General features: G+C 38.7%; 5 protein-coding genes across 7 annotated transcripts; 4 read left to right on the top strand and 1 right to left on the bottom strand.

Moving 5' to 3' along the window:
• Positions 1-7360: 7360 nt before the first annotated feature.
• Positions 7361-8020, bottom strand: LOC133708260 (uncharacterized). Its single transcript, XM_062133743.1, has one exon. It carries the CDS (start codon positions 8018-8020, stop codon positions 7361-7363), a length of 660 nt encoding a protein of 219 aa, XP_061989727.1.
• Positions 8021-9594: 1574 nt separating this feature from the next.
• Positions 9595-13783, top strand: LOC133727323 (B3 domain-containing transcription factor VRN1-like). Of its 2 annotated transcripts, XM_062154917.1 has the most exons (6): positions 9595-10096; positions 10415-10931; positions 11054-11211; positions 11360-11650; positions 12274-12404; positions 13141-13783. In XM_062154917.1, the coding sequence occupies exons 1-4, from the start codon at positions 10001-10003 to the stop codon at positions 11630-11632; spliced, it is 1044 nt and encodes a 347-aa protein (XP_062010901.1). In that variant the 5' UTR covers positions 9595-10000; the 3' UTR covers positions 11633-11650; positions 12274-12404; positions 13141-13783. The 2 variants fall into 2 exon arrangements, with proteins under 2 accessions (XP_062010901.1, XP_062010900.1); XM_062154916.1 differs by having other exon boundaries at positions 11360-12404.
• LOC133708043 (B3 domain-containing protein REM20-like) lies at positions 12300-13608 on the top strand. The gene is made up of 2 exons (XM_062133520.1): positions 12300-12404; positions 13141-13608. Exons 1-2 carry the CDS (start codon positions 12300-12302, stop codon positions 13606-13608), a joined length of 573 nt encoding a protein of 190 aa, XP_061989504.1.
• Positions 13784-16293: 2510 nt separating the features above from the next.
• On the top strand, positions 16294-25909 carry LOC133719748 (B3 domain-containing protein At4g01580-like). 2 transcript variants are annotated; one of them, XM_062145929.1, is made up of 4 exons: positions 16294-16624; positions 17534-17957; positions 18100-18309; positions 25378-25909. In XM_062145929.1, exons 1-3 carry the CDS (start codon positions 16538-16540, stop codon positions 18300-18302), a joined length of 714 nt encoding a protein of 237 aa, XP_062001913.1. In that variant the 5' UTR covers positions 16294-16537; the 3' UTR covers positions 18303-18309; positions 25378-25909. The 2 variants fall into 2 exon arrangements, with proteins under 2 accessions (XP_062001913.1, XP_062001906.1); XM_062145922.1 differs by having other exon boundaries at positions 16295-16624; positions 25401-25909.
• On the top strand, positions 18390-20813 carry LOC133719741 (uncharacterized). Its single transcript, XM_062145911.1, has 2 exons — positions 18390-18831; positions 19607-20813. The coding sequence occupies exon 2, from the start codon at positions 19610-19612 to the stop codon at positions 20729-20731; it is 1122 nt and encodes a 373-aa protein (XP_062001895.1). The 5' UTR covers positions 18390-18831; positions 19607-19609; the 3' UTR covers positions 20732-20813.
• Positions 25910-26448: the final 539 nt, after the last annotated feature.

The raw sequence follows: 26448 nt of genomic DNA, 5'->3' as shown, positions 1-26448 counted from the left end.
ATATATAAATACAGATATAAGTGTAGTTGCTGAAATTAAAGTGGGGCCCGCACAAATATTACACACGGACAGCCTTTTCAGTGTGAGAGGGTATTAGCAACGCTCGCAACACGTACAAATTACAAATCCGTGACTGTATTGTGTGAAAGATGAATACACACAGAAATCCGTGTAAATTTGTATGTATTCACACAGGTGAAATCTGTGTGAAAATGCCTGTTTTCATCTGTGTGAAAATGCCTGTTTTTCTAGTAGTGGAGTTTAAGTTTCCAAACATGACGCCAATAATTAGCGGCCACCGGTGCCGGATTCTGGTGAACTCCTCGCCCTCTTGCATCCTTAAGAGCCAACCAATACCTTCTCTTCACTGAGTACTTTCCATGTCGATTTTGATTCCAGATTAATTGGTCAAGTCCACCCAGCCTCACTAGTGGGATATGTAGAATAGCATCAACCTCCTGAGTTGTACCTATTTGCTCCAATTTGGATATATCCCATCCTCTTGAAATTGAAATCAATTCTGACACCTTCATTGTCATATTCACACCAGATTTATAAGTCACACCAAAACCATTCAACTCAGATACCCACGGGTCAAGAAAGACTCTTATATCTTCGCCATTACCCACTCTCCACCTCAACCCTTGCTTCAATAATTCCCCACCCCAAACGATAGCACGCCATATAGATGAAGGATTCTTCCCCACATCAGCCTCAAGGAAATTGGATTTTGAAAAATACAGAGCCTTAAGCATTCTGCCAACTAGTGAGTCAGGATAACGTAATAGTCTCCATCCTTGTTTTGCCACAAGTGCTTTGTTAAATTGTTGGAATTCCCTGAAACCCAATCCACCTTCATTCTTACTCATACACATACGATCCCAGCTCCTCCAATGAATTCCTCTCCCTCCTGGCTTGCTCCACCAAAACCGTGCTAAATGTTTATTTATCTCCTCACACGTTCCAATTGGTAGCTGAAATACACTCATAGTATATGTAGGAATTGCCTGCGCAACTGCTTTTTGATAAGGATCTCCCTGCCACCTTTGGATAAGATTTTGCCTTCCCATCCTTGAACACGCTTCCAAACCTTATCCGCCACACCTTCAAAGGTACGCTTCTTATCTCTCCCTGTAATTGTAGGCAATCCTAGGTACCTCTCATGGCATGGTACCATCTTCATGTCAAGGATTTCACAACACTCCTCCTTCACCCCATGTGACGTTCTCGGGCTAAAACTAATAGCAGATTTATCTGTATTAATTTTCTGCCTTGAAGCTAATTCATACATCCCAAAAACCTCCTTTAGCTTGATGCAATCCTCCTTCGAAGCATCACAGAAAAGTAAACTGTCATCTGCGAAAAACAAATGAGATATAGAAGGAGCTCCCCTCACTATTGCAACACCATGTATCTGGTTATCAGCCTCTGCCTTCCATAATAAAGAAGAGAATCCCTCAGCAACAATGATAAAGAGATATGGGGAAATCGGATCACCTTGCCCAAGCCCACGCTTAGGCCTCACCATCCCAAAAGGTTTGCCCTCGAGTAAAATAGAATAAGTAATAGTCTGTATGCACTCCATAATAAGCTCCACAAATCTACTAGGGAAACCCAACACCTCCATCATCTTTTTCAGAAAATTCCATTCCACTCTATCATAGGCTTTAGCCATGTCTAGCTTCAACGCCACCTTCTGTCTACTCTTCTTACCTCACCTCTTCAGATTATGAATTACCTCAAAGGCCGCAATCACACTATCATGAATAGACCTATTTGGTATGAACGCACTCTGGTAATCAGAAATAACATCCGGAAGCACCAACTTCAATCTATTAGCCAAAGTCTTCGACACCAACTTATACAACACATTACAGAGACTAATCGGTCTAAACTCCGTCACCTTCTTTGGACTTGCAACTTTCGGACTTAATGCAATTAAAGAATGGCTAAGCTCCGCAATAGAACCTTGTCCATTGAGAAAATCCAAACATCTCGCTACCACCTCTGAACCCACAACAGACCAATACTTCTGATAGAAAATGGGGGGCATCCCATCCAGTCCTGGAGCCTTTGTAGCTCCCATTCCTTTGAGAGCCCTTTCCACTTCTGCCTTGTAAAACTTTTTGAAAGTGAATCCACATGAGCTTTAGAAACTCTTGCACTAATGGCCTGGAACATACTATCATTGAATTGCCCACCAGTAGAGGAAAACAAATGCCGAAAATATGTTACAAACTCATACCCAATATCATGCATACTAGTTCTCCACCGATTATCTTCTCCCAATATACCCGAGATTTTATTGGTACGTCCCCTTTGCCTTGCATAGCTGTGGAAAAATTTAGTATTCCGATCCCCATGTTGGAGCCAATTAACCCTAGATCTTTGACACCACATAATTTCCTCCCTCTCCAACACTTTGTCTAAGTTAATTTCCACTTCCCTTCTCTTTTGCATGATTTCATGGGAAGGTGATTGACGCTGCAAATCATCAAGCTCCAGTCTTAATTCATTCACCTGCCGACATACACTAGAAATTTTTTCCTTTCTCCACATTTTCAATCTCTCAGCCACCCTTCTAATTTTGACAACTACTCCACCGTTACTACCATCAGCCCATGTTTGTTGAACTAAAAGACCACACTCCTCCTCCTTGGTCCACATTTCCTCAAACAAAAACATTCTACCTCGTCTTTGATTAATACCACCATTGGCCACAAGAGGTTCACGTTCAATAAGGATAGGGTAATGGTCTGAGGCCATTGTGACAAGATGATTAGCTAAGAATCCTCCACACTCCTGATTTAGCTCAAAATTACCAAATCCTCTATCAATTCTTTCCTTCACATTAGCATCGCCCTCCCGTCTATTATCCCATGTAAATTCATACCCAGTAAAAGCAAACTCATACAAACCACAATCTTCCAAGGCATATAGAAAATTATCAATCTGTCTCTGCGATCTAATAGCCGGACCTGTCTTTTCGTTGACACACAAGATCTCATTAAAATCCCCACAACACAACCAAGGTCCTTCTCGCTCCCCAGCCAAATTACGCAGCAAATCCCATGATAAATGTCTCTGACTAGTAGTCGATTCACCATAGAACCCCGTCACCCTACACTTATAGCCATCCTCCCAAGTAACCATAGTATCAATATAATAAAAACTCGAAGAAATAAAAGAAACTGTAATGTTATTCCTCCAGAGCATACATAATCCACCCGAGCAACCACCATTAGTTTCATCTCTCAGTACTGAAAGAATTTCATCCATACCCAATCATGACACGATGTCATCTTTGTTTAAATAAGAAAAACCAAATCAGGCTTATGGAGGCAGATGAGATCTTTCAGGTCTCTGAACGTCCGGGATCCCCTCATCCCTCGGACGTTCCAACTCATGATCCTCATTGCTCGTGGTGGGGCAGCCCCGCTGCACCCACCACTTTAGGGACACCTGAAGAAAGCATCACCTTCTTAGATAGTCGATCTTCACCTTCCATAACATTTCCTCTTCCCCCCCCTCAACCTCCATATTACCTTCATTTCGAGCCCCTTCCAATCTCAACTTTCTTTTAGCTGACACAGATATTAGTTTCCTGCCCTTCAGAGTCTTTTTGCCTACTGGGGACTTTCTATTGGCACCTAAAGAAAATTCCAACGTAGCCACTTTACCCTTATCCATTGCATTAAAAGCAAACACCACAAACGGACCACCTTCACCATAATGAGCGTGTTGACCAAAGACTTCCCTGAAAGCCGACCCCAACCTACAAACTGCATCACTATCCACCAAGTTCATAGTCGGTTGAATAGTCAACTGGAGTCTCTGATCACCACACCCATCCGAATCAATATCACCTACACTCTGACTTCCCACCTCCTCCATTGGAACTATTTTACCTGCTAAACCCCCATCATGCCTACTACTGTTCACCACCAACCTTCTCTCTGCAATCTTGACACCAACAGACCCGGGTTTATCGACCATCGTTTTCACCGGAGAGGTTGCAGTGTCATGGCATGGACCCTAAATCTGTAGAGACTTTGATACCCGTGACGAACCACCTCTAAATGATTGTTTGCTCCTACCTGACAGACCAGATTGACTTAGCTCCACTTCCTTCTCCACTGCCATCACCCTCATTATAGGTAGCATCCACATAACTACGACCTACTCTAGGGCCAATTCTTTTCCCATGTAAATCAATCTTGATTTAACAGGCATTCTAAAATAACTTAAACAAAATCTAATAAAAAGACCCAATAGATTATTAGTACACAAAAGTCAGAGCTCAAACAAACAGTAGGAGGCCCAACTGAAATTTAAAAACAAAAGAAAACCTTAATTCTAAACTTTATATCCTCTTCAACCGCTACAAATCCTGCACCACCAACGTCCGCCATGGCCGTCGTAGTTGAATTCATGGAACTTCAAAATTGCAGCTTGTAACGAGACCCCTACACCAAAGCCCAATCAAAATAACCTTGAAAATGGAAAGAGAGAGAAAAAAAAAAAAACAGAGGATCTAAACACAGAATTATCACCATCTTATGAATAAGGAAAAATTGAAGCCAGCAGTGTAAGAAGCACTTACAGCACGGAGTTGCTTGCAAGTTGCAACGGCCTGGATTTTTTGGCAGTCATTATATCCCCAACCATCGGCTCCGAGGCCATCTAGGGTTCCACCACTAATAATCCTCAAGCGGTGAACGTATTTTATGGTGATCCAATGGTCAATATCAATGAAATCTTTGACCTCCTTAGAAGCCTGTAGGGTACCCTGAATTTCCAACTCCATTGGTCCCTTACATGGACCTGGAAGAACCACCGGAGCCACCCCAAATGTGCCTCTTGGGAACAGCACCATACTTCCTCCAATATTCTGACAAGCTCCATTCCATGCATTAATCAAGGCCTAGAAATTAAACCAAAAAAATCCCATAAATAATTGAATTACTTCATCATCTTTATCTCTTTGATTAAAAATTTAAAAGTAAGATTGTCGTTAGTATTATCTTGCTGTTATATGTTCTTCCATCTCCACAAACATCGTATTTTGTCACATCAAAAACCCTTCTCTGAGCATAAATTAGGGTAAGGGACACAAGCAACGACACTAAGCGAGCGCATTGGATGAAAATGATTAAGCCCCTTTTTAGTGATCGATTTCCTTTGATTCAAGTTTATTATGTACATTGTTGTTAGGGTTTCTTTTGAGAGACCTATCCAAGTCAACTAGTTGGTCAGTGTAACAATTGATGCAGCAGTAGTTCCACGTGCGAAAATTGGACAAGTTGCAAACAAGCTTCGCCCCTTGCTCCATCTGTTCTCTGAGGTCTTCAATTTCGTCATTTGGGAGACCTAATTCCAGGTTGTACTCTCCAATTTGTTGGATGGCTGTGGAGTGTAGTTTGTTCAAAGACTCTAGCGTGGATTTGATATCTCTGAGGAGGTATTTGAAAGTCCCAGTCTTTCCAATCGCTTGCTTAACCCCATCACACAGCAGACTAAATACTGCTCCTCCAAGTAACTCCACTGCCATAATTCCCTAAGGCCGATCAAAAGCTTAGCTTCAAGTTTGAGAAGAAAGGGATTGCTGTACCTATCAGTAGCTTTCTGAATTCCACCGATGCGAGCAAGTAGCTGTCTCTTTTTTTTTTGAAGACATTACCAAAAGTGTTTTGATTCCAGTCCAGAAGAGCATGGGATAGATCTTGAGTTTTTTCAACAAAAGACCCACGAGAATTTTTCCAGGTATTATCAACATAAGGGGCAAAATCATTGTGAGTCATCCACATAGCCTGGAATCTGAAGGGGATAGCAGCTCTATTCACAGAATTATTAGAATGAAGTTGTAAAAGAATAGGACAGTGATTGTTGTGCAATTTTAATTAAAACTCGCAAGCGCACGAATCTTCGTTAGTATAGTGTGCAAGTACGAGGTCGTTCCAACTGAGGATTGATAATCAATTTAAATCCTAACCTAATTAATCCAAACACAAAATCACATAAACAATCAAGCAAAAGAAGATATTGATTTTTGGGTTTTTTCAATAAACAATTAATTTGAGAATTAAAGAAACAGACAAATAATGATAAAACCTAGGGTTTCCGAATCAACCACTAACAATCCTATTTATGTTTCAATGCAATTAACAGATTCTTTTGTTTCTCTAGATGATAATTCCCGTATCTAAGTCCTTCTCAGGTACTCTAGACCATAGTTTTCCTTAAGTGTATGATGCTCTCCCTCTCGGGTAAAGATCTTATATCCTAACTATGCAGTTTATCCTTCTCCGGTATAAATTTAACATGCAAGACTCATTACGCTTTAGAAAACAAGGGAATCAAGCAAACCATTAGTCTTTCTCAAGTAATAATGTAATTTACCACACTTAATCACAAGAAGCTAATCAAATTATATTGCATCTCTGCTTCAAATTTGTCTTCCAATTACTATATGCAAAGCCCTAAGGTGATCAATCAAAGAACTTAAACATAAAGCATCAATTCAAATAGTGATTAAGCATTCATCATAAAGAAACTATAAATCCATCAATAAAACATCAAAGTACATAAACAATCATGATAGGGCATCATTCTAACCCTAGAAAAAGGTTTAGCAAAAGATAACTAAATAAAACATAGGAAAAACATAAAAAGAATGGAAGGGAAAAAATGGGGAAGATGGATGAGTCGTCTCTGCTCCTTAGGCGTCTACATTGTGCTCCCGAGACTCTCTACTCATGTAAATTCGTGCTCCCTTATATAGGGAAGATTTCTGCTCATCTTTGGCTTCATGTTTCCTTGTAAAACTTGGATTTAGATTCCTTTCTTCATTTGGAATGGGAAAACCTTGAAATATCTCTTGTAGAAGTAGGAATAAGTTCCTCATTGAATCCACATCTGAATTAACTTCCTTAAAACATTAGGATTGATGATCTTGTGCCACAGAACTTGAGTTCTCCACGAATGGTTGTAAATTCCCGAGCAGATTTCCTGTCCGACCTATCTTCACTCAAATAATCATAACTTTCTCCAGAAGTATCGAAATCGAGATCCGTAAAATTCTACAGAAAGTAGACATCCGTAGCTTTCCAATGATATAAGGTTCATTGTCTGATTCGATCTGAGTAACTCCCAGTAATTCGGAGAAGTTGGATGTTCTGCACAGACAGATTCTGGGACCTGGGCGTCTTTTAATCCTAGTTAGCTCATTTTAGCTTCTTTTCTTCTCTTTATGAGACAAACCTACAAAAACACTGTAACAACATAAATGACTCGAAATAAGGAGGACTAAGCATAAATACTAAGATTAAGAGGCAAAGAAATATAGGAAAATATGAGCACATCAGTGATCAGATTTCATTTTAGCCAAATGTCTTATAAATGCTTCAGGAAAGTAAGATCTCCAATCACAAGTGCAAAAAGCTCTGTCAAGCCTTTCCTTAATTCTGTTATTAGACCAAGTAAAGTTGGACCCAATGAAACCTATATCAATTAAGGCGTTATGATCAGCCCATTGCTTAAGCCCTCCGATTCTTCCACGCATAGAACCAAAGTTTTTGTCAGCAGAGGAATAAAGCTCATTATAATCACCAATAAAAATCCAAGGCAACTGATGTGTTGAAACCAGGTGATCAAAATAATTCCATAGATTGCTTCTAACAGAGTTAGTAGGACTAGCATAAAGCACAGTAAGCATCCAAGTGATACCACCAGAGAGAGTCACTCTAACGGTGATTGATTGACAATTTTTATCCACAAAATGGACCTTAAAGAGATTAGATTTCCAAAAGAGCCAAATACCACCAGAAAATCCATTGGCTTCAACAATGATATAATCAGAGAATCCAAGAGATAAGAGTGAATCTTTAGCTCTAGGAAATTGGACACGGGGTTCACAAACAGCCAAAATATCAATTGAATGTAATTTAACAAGATCTGCAATATCAGATCTAAATTTCTCACTTCCTGCACCTCTAGAATTCCAAAAGAGAACTTTAATCATTGGAAAGCAGGTAATAAGAGGGTTGAGACCCAAAATCAATTATCAACCATGTCCTCCATATTGGAGGATAGGTTAGTATTCTCGCCAGAGATAGTAGATATCATGTTGTTCAAGTTATCAGAAGCAAGGACAGAACACACCTGGCCATTGCTAGTAGAAACCTCATTAGTCGAATCCATTTCAGTGCAAGTTGACTCCAAATTTGAATAGCTCTCAGGAGGGTAATTCCCAAATTTGGCAGAGAGATTGGATGGAGGATGTGAATCTTGAACTGAGCTGGAAGAAACTGAAGACTGATTTTTATCAATGCGTATAGGCTGAGATGTTGCTTTAGACTTCTGTGCTAAAGATGTCACAATGTGTTTTCCAGAAGATTGATTAGATCTTTTTCCCAGGTTGAATTTAGGAGCAAATGGTCTCGAACTAGGCTTTCCATTAGTTATGTCTTTGAGAGTCTTTATCTGAGATCCGGAAGGTTTGCCAATTGAGATGTTTTTGTTGGAAGTAGAAGCATGCTGCACATTGTCAGTAGTGATCATATTGGCTTTTTTTTGAACTTGTTTCCACATACGCACCACTGCAGGTTCAGAATTGTCTTTAACATCTAAAGAATCAACAGGAGTAGGTTGTACCTCATTAAGAGCATTGTCCTCACCTTCAACAAAAGTCTCAAGTAGAGCGAATCTCGAACCAGGTGGAACAGGGGCACTGTTAGCAGGAATCTAGCTTGCTAGAGTTGGCTTTCTTGTTTTTGTACGACATGAGCATCCATGGTCCGTGGCCGGTTCAAGTTGCTTGCACATTCTGATCAGCAAACTCCATGCCATTACACTGATGGTTGGTTTTGGTAACCAAAGCAGTTTCCGTAGGATGCTGAACAGAGTTAGTTGCAGTAGAATCTGGGGAAGTGAGAGTTTCAGAATTCATATGATTTTCAGCATCAGGAACAGGCTTAGAAGGAGCAGAATGAGGGCAATTAGCCTTGGCATGTCCATAGCAACCACAATTGAAACAAATTTGCGATATTCCCTCATAAACAATTCCATAGGCAACTCCTTCAATCTCCACAAAAGGTTTCAAAGGTGTCTGCAGATCAATTTCAACACAAATTCTAGCAAACTTTCCTCGAGCTTGAGCTTTCCAATCGCTTGCTTAACCCCATCACACAGCAGACTAAATACTGCTCCTCCAAGTAACTCCACTGCCATAATTCCCTAAGGCCGATCAGACAACCATTTTTTCCACCCAAATCCTACTGCAAGTCCCTCAAATTCAGAAAACTCAGTGAATGGCAGTGGTTAGCTGAAGATTCAAGTCAACTGGTCAATGCTTAGACTCTAGAGTAGCAATATTTCTTATCACCAGCACCCAGCAGGTCCTTTGTACGACTTTGGTGTCTTCATAAGCATGACATATACAAAAAATAAACTAAAACATAGTCCAAACAAAGCAAAAAGGGAGAGCATTTTTATTTTCTATCATTATATTTAAATGTAAAAAAAAAAAAAAAAAAAAAAAAGAAGCAATTACTTCTATAGTCTTTGGGATTGTTGATTGTGATCAATGCAGCAGAAGCCGAGTTACGAGAGATGAACTCTTCTTCACAAGCACCGGAGAAATTGTTTTCCTTCCTCCAAACACAGCCTTGCAAGCATCCAAATTTGTCAGGAGAAATTAGATAAAAAAGTAGGGAAAAATTGACACGATAGTTACGGTTCATACCATCGGAGGTCGAAGGCGGAGCTTCCGGGCTTCTGCGGCCGATTGTGGGGTTTTGGAGCCTTGAAGTGGGCCCACCGCAGACGGCGGCCGGAGGGGTTTTACGAGGCGGAGCTAATTGGGCTTGGACTTTTACACTAGTCAATAAATTGCCTGTTCAATTGGGCCACCGACCCACCCACTTAACCACGTTCACTATAAAAACGCAAAAAGCTTCTCTGACAGAAGATTACTAAATTGAGAATTGAGAAAGCACAAGTAATGAGAGAAACAGATCAAGAGCCTTCTCCTTTTGCCGCCAAATCTCCAAGATTCTTCAAGATCGTTCTTGACAGTGCACTTCGAGATGGAAAGATTGTAAGTCTCTCACACTTCATCTTCTTATTCATACAAAACGTTTACATATATGTGCACTGTACGTATCAAAGGGTTTTGGTTAATGCAAAACTACTGGAGGGCTCGTCTATCCTAACGTTGTGAAATCTCTGCTTGCAAAGAATGTTTGATCATATTATAAGTAACAGATTTGAAGTAAAAAAAGAAAGTATAATACTCTCGGGATTATTTTTCCTAGGTTTACCTTCACGCACCATTGCATTTATATGTATGTTTGTGTTGCTACATACATGCTACAAATTCATGTGCATCGATCTTAATTTGACGAGTCTTGTACAGGAAATTCCAAAGGCATTTGTGATGAAGCATGGAAATTGTTTGGCAGAGTCAGTATTGCTTAAGGTTCCTAGCAGAGCAGAATGGCGAATAGGATTGACAAGGTGTGATGGTGAGGTTTGGTTAGAAAAGGGCTGGCCAGAATTCGCAAAGTTTTACTCCCTAGACCATGGATACTTATTAGTGTTGAGTTGTGAAGGTGATTATGCCAGTTTCCAAGTGCAAATTTTTAGTAGGAATACTATGGAGATAGATTATCCCATGAATTCAAGCCTTGGCGAGGGGGAAGAACTTGATGATGATGATGATGTTTCTGTTGAAATATTGGATGTGGTTCCCTCAAAGAAAAGAGGGAGAAGAGAATTGGCAGGCCTTTGGCCTCATAAGAGGATGAGGACAAAATCAGGTGATGAAGCTGAAGTGAATTCCTACCACAGAGGTAAAACTAAACATCAAGGAGTGGAGCATCAAAGAGAAAAGAGAAGTTATGGTACTCCTAGTTCCTTAAAGAATTGTCAAGGTACATAATTACATATGGAATTTTTGGTTTATTTTGTGTGAATTTCCATGCAAAGTTCTTTTGGACTTCTTTTTCCTTTTAGTTTGTAATTTGTCATGAAGTTGATCTTGTAAATTACACAGCGGAGGGGGGAAGCATGCCTACTGCATCAACATCTTTAGAGGCTAATGAGCATGATGTTGATACAAGAGATGGAGCGTTTCTGAGAGCTACAAGTTTCAAGTACAGTAATCCATATCTTGTAGTCAGAATGCAAAAATCATACCTATCAAGATATTTGGTAAGCTTTCTCAACTACCTGCTACAATAGACTTGTAGACCATTTACTCTATCCCAGTTTGTATGCAATATAAATTCTTGAGTGAAACAGGTTGGGCACAATGGATTATGGACTCGTTTATGTATATATTTGTCTTTTCTGCTTGTAGAAATTACAAGGAGCCTTTGCAAAAGAATGTGTTTGTGCTAGAGGTGTTCGTACTGTTAACCTACAGAATTCGGCTGGGAGAATTTGGCCTGCTACGTTCACTGTCGAGGTATGGAGTGAGGGAAAGCAACGACAAGGAAGAGTATCTTGGAAATCATTTGTGCATGACAATCATCTCAAAGTAGGGGATGCCTGTGTGTTTGAGCTGAAAAAGGGATGCGAAGTTCCAATGTTTAAAGTTCACATATTCCGAGCTGAAGATGCAGATGCCTGAGGCGATCAAAACTATCTGGTAGCTTATGGTCAATTTATGCTATAAAATATTTCCAGCCTTTGTTAACAAGTTTTATGCTACCTTCTATGTTTGCATCTAACAACTACTCAAAACTATGATTAGCATATAGTCAAGATGTATGTAAGGAAAGTCTTCAACATATCTGAAACTGCATTATAACTCCTGAGTCTTCTTTTTTATTTTGAAAGCCTAAACCAAGTTATTATTCTTTCTTTTCTTTCTTTCTTGGTTACAATGCTTACTTCACTGAAAAACTACTGTAATGGGAGCCCCCAAACCATGACCTAATACAACAAGATAGAAAGGTAAAGAAAATTACTGCAGGAAAAACCATAGATATGCACTTTTTTTTTTACCTTCGTTTGAACAGTCATGATGGACAGAGTGACAAACTTTTGCACAACTGCACACTTAATGAAGAGAGTTTGAAAGGAAAATTTTTCTACCTACATAAGATGGTATTAAAGATGAGAGAGAGAGAGTGCTTAAACTAATCAAAAATAAATGGTTGAGATCAAAAGTAAAAATCTCCAACGGAAACAAAGGAAGCATTGGCTATTTATACAGCAGCTTTCAGCAGTCATTCAAGTTTTTAACTCTCCTCTGGAAGCTTGAAGCAGAGTGCATCCCAACTCATTGATCTGTGATGGCTTCTCATGGCCGGAGGAATCGTAAAGGCTCTGTCTTTCCAGTCACCATTCCAAGCTTCTTCGTGATAGTCTTGGCTCAAGCACTTGAAGATGGAAAACTTGTGAGTTGAAAAACTTCCTTTCATCTTCTAAGTTCATCTTTCCTTCATATATATCATTTACTTTTATCATATAAGGCGTAGGTAGCAAACTCTCTTTGATACTTTTTCATCTTCTTCACTATAGATGTTCAAGACTTTAAGGTGTTTTTAAGGAAAATTTCCTTGATATTTGATATTTCTCACATTCTTGTGTTTTGAAGCACCCAAAATGAAATTTCTTGTCTTAATAGATCTTTCCTTTTCCTGCTACCCTACAAATATGAAATATGTTTGAGTATATAGTTGTTCACTCAGAACTCAAAAGCACAAAAATATAGAAAAAATTGATTGTATATGTTCATATATGCTGTAAACTAGCATACAGCTTGTATTTGCACTCTATTTCATGATGTTTGGATGTTTACCTTATATTTCCATCCCAAATGGAATGGTGGTAAAAATTTGTGCTAGCTTGTTAAGATTTTCTGAACAAGTTGTGGCCAGGTTTTGGTTTTGGTTATGGTATACTTCACCAGCTGTCACTGGTTAGTGTTTGTCTATTGCTTTTAACTACAGCTTCATGGCTAGGGTTTTATTTTTTTGTTGTTTTTTTAAAAATCCTTTTGATGGTTAGCATCATTAATTTGATTTCCAAAATACAATTAATTTTATAAATATCTTCATGTGACATGTATTGTCTTCCTAGTTTCTACATGCTGCATAATTAGTTTAATGGGGGACATGATGTTATGTACAGGAAATTCCAAGAACTGTTGTGAGGCAATGTGGAGATCGTCTGGCACAGATAATACTTATCCAGGTTTCTGAAGGAGCAGGCTGGGGAATCGAGTTGACAAAGAGTAACAGAAAGATTTGGCTGCAAAAGGGTTGGCCTGGATTCGCGAAGCATTACTCACTGGAGCATGGTAGCTTACTCCTCTTCAGCTCCCAAGGGGATTACTTGCATTTCGGGGTACAGATTTTCAAGAGGAACACTTTGGAGATAAACTATCCACCTTTGGAGATGAATTATCCACCGAATTCAAGTAGCACTGTGGAGATGAATCCTGCATCCGGTTCAAGCCATGATGATAGTGCTGATGCTTTTGCTGACAATGATGACAATGATGCTGATGATGAGGATGACGACAATGATGATGCTGATGATGGTGGTGCTAATGATGGGGATGCAGGATCTAATGAAGATGTTACTATGTCAGACTAATCTTATTTGCACTGAGCTTGTGGCCTAAATGCAATGTTTATGTATTAGATTTACTACTATTGAACTAGTGTTGGATCAATGTTTTGTGGAATTAGTAGATCTACTTATTCTAGTGTTTGAATTAATTTGGAGTTAAATTCTTAATGTTGTTGAAATCGTTTCTTTTGGATCTAAACGTGGAACTTTTTCTAGTGTTGGAATATATGTACTATTTCCTGCATTCATTTCAGAATTCATTTCTTGTAATAAAATGATGAGTCTGAAGCTCTGAGCAGAGCAATACAGAGACTCTACTGACTTGTTTCCTAGTTGAGATGTAAGTTTATAGTTGGCAGGACAAGACAAATAAGTCTTTTAATCTTATACCATTTTGAGCTCTTTCATAAATCAAGACACCTGCAATGCCAACCTAGCTAAGAAAGGCATTTACTCTTAAGTCAATTGAATGTAAGTCAACCAAACTAAGATGGTTGCCCCAACTTTGATGTACACTGTTCGGTACAACTGCTAGCTTTTGAAGTTCAACAATGACTTTACCAGCCAACTTTTTTTTAGCTTGGATATCCCTCCCCAACATTTCCTTTCTTTCCCACTCGCTATGTTCTATATAATTTTGTCTATTTGATTGTAGGCTCAAATTTGACGACCAAAGCAGAACAAAACAAATACAAGTCATTGGAATCTTAGGAATTTGCACTCGAGTTGCTAAAATTAGCCAGAGAGTAGTTCTTTTGGATTTGTTTGAGCAGAAGTCTATTCGAGAGTTATATCAATTATAATGAAATGACGTGTTTATAAAAGTAAGAAATATTTGGTCGATTATTCAAATAAGTAGGTTCACAAAGTCGGAACGGAAAACTAAGGGCTTGTCCGGTAACGTTTTTAAAAATGATTTTTCAAAAACCGATTTTGAGAATGAAAACGAGAAAACAAGATTGAATTTTTGAGATCTGAAAATGTGTCCGGTAGTTTATTCCGAAAACAATTTTCAAAAACAAGAACAGCAAAAACGCGTCCGGTACTACCGTATGAAAATACAAAAAACAATGAAAATGTATTCGGTTGTTGGACCAGTCAGCTGTTTCCTTTTCATTATCATCATCAACATTCTTATTCTTGGCAGAGGCTATCTCCTTCTTTTTTTTTTGAGGGGCCATCTACTAGAAAGAAAGAGAGGAAAATAATATCTTAAAGGTATTACAAGTATTCGTTGGTTTTGTGTAACTATACATCTAAATTCTACACTAAGTTTGGTAAGCTATAAGCTATAAAAAAAAAAAAAAAAAAAAATTAGAAAAGCGGGTATAAGTTAGAGAGTGGCAGATATTACCACTTATATATGCAAGCATCAGTTCAGTCAATAACATAATATATATAAATTCATGATTGCAGATCATGATCAAGCTTGACATCAGCATAACCTTACTTCATAATTTAAAGATCTTCATTTAATAGACCAAACAAATACACATAAAACCTACGGGATTCATGATTGCAAATTATGGTCAAGCTAAGCATCAGTATAACCCAGCTTCACATGCAATTTAAAGACCTTCATATAATAGACCAAACAAATGCAAAGAAAACCAAACGGCAGGGGAAAAAAAAAATCTGTACAACACAAGTCAAATTATAAGAATAAAGCATAACCAAATTGAATGGAGATCAACACTGTCAATCGATAAACCTTAAACCCTAAAACATATGTCGGTATTCAAAACTTAAACCCAAAAACATAAACCCTAGAAAACAAGACATAAACCCTAAAACATAATTAAACCCTAATACATAAAACTCAAATCTGTTTTTTCTAGAAAGCAAACAGATTTGAATACAAAACTCATAGAGATTCTTATAAGAGCTTCGATTGATTACTTAAGAAATACATACCGTAGCACGACAACGATAGCGTTAGCTCCTCTAGTTCAAATCGCTCTGCATGTATATAAAAAAAAATCACAAGTAATTAATATAAAAGGATTTTTGATGAAGACTATTGGTGATGGAAGAAGAGAGCAAGAGAGAAGATGGCGACTAGAGATGAGAGAGAGACCTGAGAAGAAGAGAGCGACGTGAGAATATGGAAGAAGAGAACTCTTTGTTTTGAAAAATATATCTCCGTGTTTTCTAAAATATGAGAATGAAAATGTGAAAACGTCTATTTGTCGTTTTCCTGTTTTACGAGTAAAATAAAAAATTATTTTCAATTTTTATTTTCTGCATTTTTGAAAACAGACCAACGAACGCATTTTCAAGCCATTTTCATTTTATAAAATGAAAAAGATGACTTGACAACGTTACCGAACGCCACCTAAGTCTTCAAGAACGTTTAAAGATTTTTAGTCCCTTCACGTCTTGTTCACTTGGTTATATTCGTTATATTCATATTGCTTATTCTCCTAGTAGGAATAGAGTTATCTTAATTAATTTGTAGTAATTTGTTTGTGTATCTTTGGGTGTATGATATCAACGTACATGTCTATGGTTTTACCTATCAGATTAAAACTGAGGGAGTGTTTACCTATCAGATTAAACCTAAGGACGTGTTTATATGAATTTACCGTGAAAAGGCAGGTTGCATGGTAATTATCCCGATACTTACCTAGATCTTATAAACAAAATTGAGATTTCTACGAGATGTCCTAGTACAGTAATTCCTCAATTTTTTCTTGTTTGTTGGGCCTATTGTCCCCCATTATAACCGAAAAACAAAGAAGGAAAAATCAAAAGAAAAAAAGAAACAGAGAGATATAGGGTTTAAGGTTGATACAATTTGTGATCTCGAACAGAGATTTGCCTCCAGTGCACAGAGGAAGGCTGAAATCAGCAAAAGGCCGGGGAGCGAGCTCTTCCATGATCGATCAGTCGCCGATCGACAAGTTGTGATGAAGCATTGGTTTGGTGGTCGTGATCGATCGCAAGCCTTGCAATGAGTGGTGTTTGGCCTACGTTTTGTTCCACAACTCCCCATTTTTTCAAGATCATTCTGGAGAATACTTCTAGAGACATCAAACTTGTAAGCTTCTCTCTCACTCTTTATATATCTCTAAGGCCTGTAGATTATTATTCCTAGCTAGTTGATCATTACCTTTTTGCTGTGAATATATAAATTTTTAATGGAATTGTATGAATATTTGATGGTGAAGAATGTTTGCTGCAAAAAGAAAGCATTGTATGTGTTGTATTAAATGGAAAAATATGATAGTTGTAGGAGGTTTGGATGTGTTGGAGAATACAATCCCAAACCAGAAATCTAAGCATTGCAAATTTTGGGTATTTCCAATTAAAATGGAGTTGAATCTCTATAGATACTTTTACTCCACATATGCGAGTGAATGGTGTATGTTGTTGCTAGCTGTATAGAGTTCGCTTTAGTAACTTTGTTTGACTAAAATAGAAACTCGGATCCTTACAAGGGTGCAAAAGTTATAGCTCAATGTGATTTTATTTCAAGAAAGGTCAAGTCATGTACTCATGTCTTAGCTTATAGCTTAAATTTCTTTTGATAGATATATATTGAGGAATTTCATCAACTGAAGATTTCTAAGTTGCGATTAATTAGAAACTTGAGGGATCAGAAGGTGGACTCATTAAAACCTTACCAATGAAAACTCAATGGCACAAATCCCTGACAAAGGGATAAGAACTACCACACTCACCCTTTAATTACAATCATGAGGTTTCATCAACAAACTGATTGAGCTACCACATTACAGTTTATTGGAACAAACACAATATATAGAAACCACAGAAGTTAAATGTTTAATCTTCTCCATAGGCTAGGGAGTGGAGATAGTAAATTTAGTAATCTTTAACTTAATTTGTTTAGTATAAAAATGGTAGGTAACTCATTACCATAAATGTCATTCTAAATCGTTTACTGTAAATGTCATTCTTAATTAATCTGTCAAGTTCTGTTGTGCAGAAAATTCCGAAGAAATTTGTGAAGAGATATGGAGAACATCTCTCAAATTCAGTATGTCTTAAGATCCCAAGTGGTTGTGAATGGGAAGTGGGAGTGACGCGAAGAGGCAATAAGGTTTGGTTTGAGAAGGGCTGGCCTGCATTCTCTAAATTTTACTCCCTAGACTACGGTGCCTTCTTACTTTTTGGATATGAAGGGAATTCTAAATTCCAGGTTTGTATATTTGATACTAGTGCCACAGAGATTGCCTATCCCATCCATAGAGAAGAATCTGATAACATTAATTGTGAAGATGACAACTCTGTCGAAGTCCTGGACGATTTCCCACATTCCTGCCCAAAAACAAGGGAGAAATCTCCATTACCATCTCCTAGGCCTCACAAGAGAAGAAGAATAAGTTCAAATAGTAAAGAAAATATTCAAGGTATGGAATGCATATTTGATAGTTTATTTATGTGTAAATATATATAGTTTCAATCAAAAACAAATTGTTGTGTTCTCTACCAAAACAAATGCACTCCTACTGTTCTTAACTGTTTGTATTATTGTATTATAATTTTGAACAGGGAAAAATGATATTATCGGAAAAGAATATGGTGGAGGCTTGTCTAGCAGTCAAAGTTTTCGGAAAGGAACACATAAGGTTTGTGGGAGGATGCATTCGTCAACAGCTAATGCAAAAACTATAGCTTTTGAAAGAGCTAATGGTTTCAAATCCGAAAAACCTTTTTTCAGTAGTCACCATTCATCCGACATATCTCCATTATAATACTTTGGTAAGCTTTTAATGATCAACCTAACATGCCTATTAATTTTTGAGCTTTCCCATCTACAGAAGAATAGTAAATGTTTTTTTTTCATAATTGTTGTAAATTATTATGGATATATCATGTAAATTATTGTATATTAGAAGATGCTTTCCTCTTTCCTAGTTTTAGGGGATCCATGTTTTAAGGAGGACTTTAAGGGTCCTTGTTTTATGGAGGATTTTAGGCTATATGTTCCTTGCCTTCCACTATATATGTAATCCATTTCTCATCTATGGATGATAGAGAAAACAGAAAATACTACACTCCCTCTCTGCATCAAAACTCTCTCTCTCTCTCTCTCTCTCAAGTTCTTTGAAGCAAAACTCTCTCCATTTTCTGAAACATTTCCATTTTACAACACGTTATCAGCACGAATAGCTCTAGGATTCGGATTGCAGATTGACAAGAGAAGAGGTGAATAACTCTTGGGTTGCAGAGAAGAGGTAGTTCATCATTCAATCAACATCAGTCTACAAGCTCTACAACCAAGTAGGTTTTTCCAAACAAAAACCAATTTCGCTGTTTCATTTTACCTTCTGATGTCTGTGTTCCAGTATTTATTTAAAATAGTAATTCAACTCCAAAATTCACCAAATTTTGTATGCTGGAGTCCTTATATGTTTAGTACATCTCTGTAAATTTTCATATTTTTCTGGGTAGTTTTGCTTAGTGTTTCAGTTCGTTTTTTGACTGTTGTTCAGTAGGAACTGCAGTCACAGTTTATGACTTTTGTTGAAGCATCTAGTTTAACTTAATCCTCTATGAGAGACACTTATTTCTCTTGCATTATAATTGGCATGATTGAAAAAAAAGGGAAAGAAAGAGGAAAATCAATAGCTTTTAATTTAGCTATCAATTCATGTATATTGTGACGAATATCTATATATACTTGTTTGGACTTTGTGATAATGATACATCTTTCCTTCATTATTTATTATGATAATGTTTTGTGGTGTTACCTGCTCATATTAAATTTAAATATTTTACCCACTTAAATTCTTTGCATTAAGAATATATATGTGAGGAATGTAGGTACTTAATGAACCGGAAGTTCACACATAAACATTGAACCAAAAAATTCATACATAAATATTGAACCAGAAGTTCACATGTATCATAAAAGGAACTTGAAGTTTCCTTCACAAATTCACTATACATGTTTAATCCGATTTTTAGTATCATGTTATGGAACCTGAAGTTCTTATTGATTGCTTATGGAAGTTATTACCCATAGCACTAACTATTGTCCTTTAAATCCTTGTAGAGAATGTCAAATCTCAACAAGCTTGACTTTGTCGCTTTGGAAGTTTCCGGAAGGAACTATCTCAAGTGGACCCAAGATGTCAAGCTTCATCTGACTGCAAATAAGATGAGATCAACGATTATTGCTGACAACATCACCCCTGAAGACATGAAGGCAAGAGCTATGATTTTCATCAGGAAACATATGGAAGAAGCACTCAAGGTGGAATATTTAGCTGAAGAGGACCCACGATCTCTTTGGGTCGCTCTAGAAGAGCGATTCAACCATCAAAGAGCCATCTACTTGCCGGAAGCAAGACACGATTGGCAGAACATACGCTTCCAGGATTTCAAGACTGTCAATGAGTATAACTCTGAAATCTGCCGGATTCGGTCACTCCTAAAATTCTGTGGAGAAGAGCTCACAGAAGCTGACCTACTGGAGAAAACTTTCTCCACCTTCCCTCCTTCCTGTATGGTCCTGCAGCAACAATACAGGGAAAGAAACTTTGCTAGATTCTCTGAATTAATCACCATCCTGTTGCTCGCTGAAAAGAACAACAACCTACTTTTGAGGAATGATCAAGCAAGGCCCACCGGTACTAGAGCAATTCCTTTGCCTGAAGCAAATATTATTGCCCATCACGAAAATAATCGTGGAAGGAGGAACCGGGGCCGTGGAAGGGGAAGAAGGTCTGAACGTCCAAGGCATGGACGAAGAAATGGACCCAGAAATGGCCCATATGACCGCGACCACCCAGGCAATGGCCCAAGGGGTCGAGGAGGACGTGGACAAGGCCCACGTGGTGGAAACCGAAATGCCCAAGTCCGACAGGCTCAAATTAGAGAGAACCCTGGTCCGGCCCGTCGCCCTCAAAATCAGCATAATCTATGTTATAGATGTGGAGGCACTGACCATTGGTCCCGCACCTGTCGTGCAACAGATGAAGAGATAGGAGAGTATCACGCCAGACGCGGAACTCAAGAGGCCAACCTTGTGGAAGAGTCAGTCCCTATGGATACCACCTTGGAGATTACTGATTTCCAAGCAGCTATGGATACCACCTTGGAGATTACTGATTTCCCTATGGATACCACCTTGGAAATTACTGATTTCCAAGCAGCTAATGGATACATCGAGGATTGAAAACTCGAGGACATGGACATAATAGGCACTTGTGCCATATCTATGTTATTGTTATGAATAATGCTTTCTATTTTTCAGTTTATCTTTGGTGATCTTTGGAATATTAGTTTTGCATAATTTTGTTATGTTTGGATGTTTAATTCAATAAAATTATTTATTTTCATACATGTGATCCATTGAATTAAATATATGAATAGGCATGTCTTGTGGAGAAATTTGTTGTCTGGCTGATAGTGCTACTACGCACACCATACTCCAAGATAGGAAGTTTTTTTTAAACTTATTGCCTACTCATACCTCTGTGACAACTATATCAGGACAATCCAACCTGATAGAGGGCCATGGCAAAGCCCAATTTATGTTGTCCAATGGTACTGAATTTACCATTAATGAGGCCCTATACTCTCCACGTTCCAGAAGAACGTTATTGAGTTTTAAGGATATTCGAGCCAATGGTTATCACGTTGAAACCACTGAGGAAAAAGGAGTGGAATATCTTTGCATAACCTCCAATTTGTATGGCCGGAAGCGGACATTGGAGAAGCTAAAATGCCTCTCGAGTGGTCTCTACATGGCTACCATTAGATCGATTGAGGCGAATCACATAACCAGCCAGAAGCTAACCAATTCGAGCAACTACTTGCTTTGGCATGACCGTTTGGGACACCCAGGTCAAAGTATGATGCGCCGTATCCTAAATTCATCCCACGGGCATCCCCTTACCAATAAGGATCTTGTGTACAGTAACACATTATGCCAAGCTTGCTCATTGGGAAAATTAAATATAAGACCATCATATGCAAAGACTGAAAAAGACTCCAACCTTTTTCTACAACGGATACAAGGGGATATATGTGGACCTATCCAACCACCATGCGGACCATTTAAATATTTCATGGTTTTGGTTGATGCATCGACAAGGTGGTCACATGTTACACTATTGTCCACAAGAAATGCTGCTTTTGCTAAACTCCTTGCCCAGATCATTAAATTAAGGGCTCACCACCCGGATTATCCAATCAAGTCCATAAGACTTGATAATGCCGGAGAGTTTATATCAAAATCTTTTGATGATTATTGCATGTCCCTCGGGATTAATGTTGAGCATCCAGTTCCCTATGTTCACACCCAGAATGGTCTCGCAGAAGCGTTCATTAAAAGATTACAAATGATCGCACGGACCTTGGTAATGCGCACCAAGCTTCCAGTATCTGCGTGGGGCTATGCAATTTTGCATGCAGCCATGTTGGTCCGACTAAGGCCCATTGCCACCCAACCTTATTCCGCGTTACAGTTGGTGACTGGGTACGAACCTGATGTTTCGCACTTACGTGTATTTGGGTGTGTAGTTTTTGTGCCAATTGCGCCGCCACAACGTATAAAAATGGGTCCTCAACGAAGGATGGGCATATATGTCGGTTATGAATCCCCATCCATTATACGCTTTTTAGAGCCCTTGACAGGCGATCTCTTTACCGCTAGATTCGCGGATTGTCACTTTGATGAGACAGTCTTCCCGCCGTTAGGGGGAGATAAGAACGTTACCGTTCCTGATGAACGACGTGAATTGACGTGGAATGTCCCCACTATGTCTCATCTTGATCCCCGAACCGCACAATGCGATAATGAAGTGCGAAGAATTCTAGATCTACAGAGTGTAGCCCAAAATATGCCAGACGCTTTCTCTGATCTAGCTAAAGTGACGAGATCACATATACCTGCTGCAAATGTACCTGCAAGAATAGATGTCCCTGTAGGACGCGTTGTCCCGGATGGACGAGGTACGACCATGGCGGCTAACCAGTCACATGTCCCTGCCCAGAAGCGAGGTAGACCACTAGGTTCGAAGGATTCCTATCCCCGGAAGAGGGTAAAACCAGCACAAACGAATCCACTAGACATCGCGATCTCAACTGATCCATCTCACGAGATAATTCCAGATTATGGGTCCGTCCTAGAAGAGACAACGTTGGGGGACGCTCCAACGTTTGAACCCACTCTCGAGAATAGAGAAATCTCGATAAATTATGCATGCTTAAGTGAGATTTGGAATCGAAATGAGATTATCATCGATGATATATTTGTATTCGCAGTAGCTACTGAAATTATAACTAGCGATGATGTCGAACCTCGCTCTGTTGATGAATGTCAACGTAGAGACGACTGGCCAAAATGGAAAGAAGCAATCCAGGTCGAAATAGATTCCTTGACAAAGAGAAAAGTGTTCGGACCTGTCGTTCCCACACCTCACCATGTTAAACCTGTAGGATTTAAATGGGTATTTGTAAGGAAGCGTAATGAGGAAAACGAGATTGTAAGATACAAGGCTCGTCTAGTGGCGCAAGGATTCTCTCAACGCCCTGGGATTGATTACGATGAGACATATTCTCCTGTAATGGATGTTATAACGTTCCGCTACCTCATCAGTTTGGCAATTTCCGAAAAACTGAATATGCAGCTAATGGATGTGGTCACAGCTTATCTCTATGGGGATCTTGATACAGAGATATACATGAAAGTTCCTGAAGGACTTAAGATACCCGATACAAATAGTTCTAGACCACGGAACACCCTCTCCATTCGTTTGAGGCGTTCACTTTATGGATTGAAACAATCTGGACGGATGTGGTACAACCGTCTAAGTGAATATTTGATTGGGATGGGATATGTAAACAATGAACTATGCCCATGCGTGTTTATTAAGAAAACAAGTTCTGGATTTGTAATTGTGGCAGTTTATGTCGATGACATGAATCTGATTGGTACTCCTGAAGAGATCAAAGAAACCGCCAAGCACCTGAAGTCTGAATTCGAAATGAAAGATCTTGGGAGAACGAATTACTGCCTCGGCCTGGAGCTTGAGCACCGTGCTGATGGGATTCTGCTTCATCAATCAAACTACATCCAGAAGATGTTAAGGCGCTTTAATGAGGATAAAGCGAAACCTTCAAGCACACCCATGGTCATCCGAAGTCTAGATCCTAAGAAAGATCCGTTTCGTCCCGCAGATAATAACGAAGAGATATTGGCACCAGAAGTCCCATATCTAAGTGCAATAGGCGCATTATTGTACTTGACTCAATGCACTAGACCAGACATTTCATTTTCTGTGAACTTGTTAGCTAGATATAGCTCTGCACCAACACGCCGCCACTGGAATGGTATAAAAGATATTTTTCGTTATCTTAGAGGTACGATTGATATGGGCTTATTTTATCCCTATGCATCAAGAAATGGATCAAACCCCCTTGATCCTCAGAATGATGCTCGCCTTGTTGGATATGCTGATGCAGGCTATCTATCAGACCCACACAAGGCACGTTCCCAAACTGGTTATGTCTTTACCATTGGGAATACGGCAATTTCTTGGAGGTCTACAAAACAGACCCTTGTTGCTACCTCTTCGAATCATGCTGAGATTCTAGCTCTTCACGAAGCAGTACGTGAATGTATATGGTTGAGAGCCATCACAAAGCATGTTCAAAGCACATGTGGACTGCATTCCACCACTGATGAACCAACCACTATCCATGAGGATAATGCTGCTTGCATCGAGCAAATGAAGACAGGTTTCATCAAAGGAGACAACACAAAACATATTGCACCAAAGTTTTTCTTCAATCAGCAACAACAGGAGCATCAGAAGATTGAGGTCAAGCAGATTCGATCTGAAGACAATCGTGCAGACCTCTTCACTAAGTCACTACCAAAATCTACATTCCAGAAGCATGTACAAGGTATTGGTCTACGTAAATTATCTGAATTACCTAACATGTAATTTTCAGGAGGAGTTGAATCAGGGGGAGTATCCAGAAGCATACCCACTTGACCATCGTGTACTCTTTTGTCCTTCGTCCAGGGTTATTTTGTCCCACTGGGTTTTATTACCTGGCAAGGTTTTAACGAGGCACATTTTTAGTATGGTCGCTCCATCCTGAAGATGTTTTTGATTCAACATATATGCATTTGCTCATCTTTTCCCTTCGACCACGGGTTTTTCCCACTGGGTTTACCGGGCAAGGTTTTGGTGTAGCAACTCTAAATGCATCCCTCTCGTAGACATGCTACTTACTTCTGATGCTGATAAGAAGACTCCACTTATCTCCGAAGCTGTGATATTACTACTTCACACTCATGCGCGTTGTGCTCTTTTTCTCCTTCGACCAAGGTTGTTTTTTCCCACAGGGTTTTTATTACTTGGCAAGGTTTTTGACGAGACAACTTAAAAGCGCACAGCCTAGGCAACACTATTGACATGAAATATCCAAGGGGGAGTGTTGTAAATTATTATGGATATATCATGTAAATTATTGTATATTAGAAGATGCTTTCCTCTTTCCTAGTTTTAGGGGATCCATGTTTTAAGGAGGACTTTAAGGGTCCTTGTTTTATGGAGGATTTTAGGCTATATGTTCCTTGCCTTCCACTATATATGTAATCCATTTCTCATCTATGGATGATAGAGAAAACAGAAAATACTACACTCCCTCTCTGCATCAAAACTCTCTCTCTCTCTCTCTCTCTCAAGTTCTTTGAAGCAAAACTCTCTCCATTTTCTGAAACATTTCCATTTTACAACAATAATTAGGTTCTAAACCTTTGTTAGCCTGATTTTTTGATATTAAACTTTACATCTCTTCGATTAGAACTTTATATCCCTTATATGCAGAATGTACGAGCCAGTTTTGTCAAGAGTTTTGCTACACAAGAGCAACAGCTTGTGAAGCTTCAGGTGGGAGATAGATCTTGGCCTGTGAAGTTGAATATCTATGATAAATATTCAACAGCTAAATTTTCTGCTGGATGGCATGCATTTTCCAACGACAATTGTTTGACTGATGGAGATGTTTGCATATTTGAGCTCATACAAATGAATGACGTTGTGCTGAAAGTTCACATTTTTAGATCCGTTGATTAGGCAAGTACGTAAGTAATGCCATTTTGTGAGGCGTGTTGAGGTCGACCACATATAACTATCTAGTTTCAACTATTGTAAAGTTGCAATTGACACTTTTTGTTGATGCACATAACTATTCCCAAGGGTCCCATTTGCGTGCATCCACTGGGACTTGAACTCGTGAATTCGCCAATAAGAGGTATACGCATTCCATGATGTACATTGTACAAGTATATGCACTCTCTCACTCAATGATCTTGTACATTTATGTGTAAGTCCTAGCTCATATTGAGGTAGCTATCTTTTTAACAAAACACATTTAAATGTTATTATGTCAACTATCATACATGGATCAACTGTTTAATCAAACTAATTAGAGACACCTATTATAATTGGAAGACTATTTCAGTACACCAAATGATCGATTGTGGAGCTAAATTCTAAAGTTCAATGGAACCTTTATGTCCCTAATACGTACAATTGATACTTAATGAGAAGCTCAGGGGCCTCGTATATTTTAAGCACCCCATTGACTTGTGTGGAAGTGGGTAAAATGTAAAAAATGGAAGTGGGCAAAATGTTAAAAATAGAAGTGGGTAAGTGGTGGAGCTTGTTTACTTATATTTGTAGATATCTGGATGGTTCTATGCAATTAATGGGTTCATCTCATGACTCATCTGGTTGAAATATTGTTCATGAACCTTTCAGTTCTTCCATTAATCATTCACGGCTTCACGTTAAATTTAAGATTCTCGAACTCATTGAATCATGGGATAATATCAATGACCATCAATACAGTTGATATCATTAAATTTCTCTT

The sequence above is a fragment of the Rosa rugosa genome, chromosome 1, assembly GCF_958449725.1.
Source record: "Rosa rugosa chromosome 1, drRosRugo1.1, whole genome shotgun sequence".
In the NCBI taxonomy this organism is placed as follows: Eukaryota; Viridiplantae; Streptophyta; class Magnoliopsida; order Rosales; family Rosaceae; genus Rosa; species Rosa rugosa.
The sequence above is the reverse complement of the archived record's forward strand: the minus strand, read 5'-3'. Positions and strand labels throughout refer to the sequence as shown.

Excerpts from the sequence above, each read along its gene's own strand:
- LOC133708260 (XM_062133743.1), bottom strand. The coding sequence starts at position 8,020 with ATGATTAAAGTTCTCTTTTGGAATTCTAGAGGTGCAGGAAGTGAGAAA.
- LOC133727323 (XM_062154917.1), top strand. The coding sequence starts at position 10,001 with ATGAGAGAAACAGATCAAGAGCCTTCTCCTTTTGCCGCCAAATCTCCA. Across the intron at positions 10,097-10,414 it reads CACTTCGAGATGGAAAGATT|GAAATTCCAAAGGCATTTGT; the intron begins GTAAGTCTCTCA and ends AGTCTTGTACAG. Across the intron at positions 11,212-11,359 it reads CATACCTATCAAGATATTTG|AAATTACAAGGAGCCTTTGC; the intron begins GTAAGCTTTCTC and ends TTCTGCTTGTAG.
- LOC133708043 (XM_062133520.1), top strand. The coding sequence starts at position 12,300 with ATGGCTTCTCATGGCCGGAGGAATCGTAAAGGCTCTGTCTTTCCAGTC. Across the intron at positions 12,405-13,140 it reads CACTTGAAGATGGAAAACTT|GAAATTCCAAGAACTGTTGT; the intron begins GTGAGTTGAAAA and ends TGTTATGTACAG.
- LOC133719748 (XM_062145929.1), top strand. The coding sequence starts at position 16,538 with ATGAGTGGTGTTTGGCCTACGTTTTGTTCCACAACTCCCCATTTTTTC. Across the intron at positions 16,625-17,533 it reads CTTCTAGAGACATCAAACTT|AAAATTCCGAAGAAATTTGT; the intron begins GTAAGCTTCTCT and ends TCTGTTGTGCAG. Across the intron at positions 17,958-18,099 it reads TAGTAAAGAAAATATTCAAG|GGAAAAATGATATTATCGGA; the intron begins GTATGGAATGCA and ends AATTTTGAACAG.
- LOC133719741 (XM_062145911.1), top strand. The coding sequence starts at position 19,610 with ATGTCAAATCTCAACAAGCTTGACTTTGTCGCTTTGGAAGTTTCCGGA.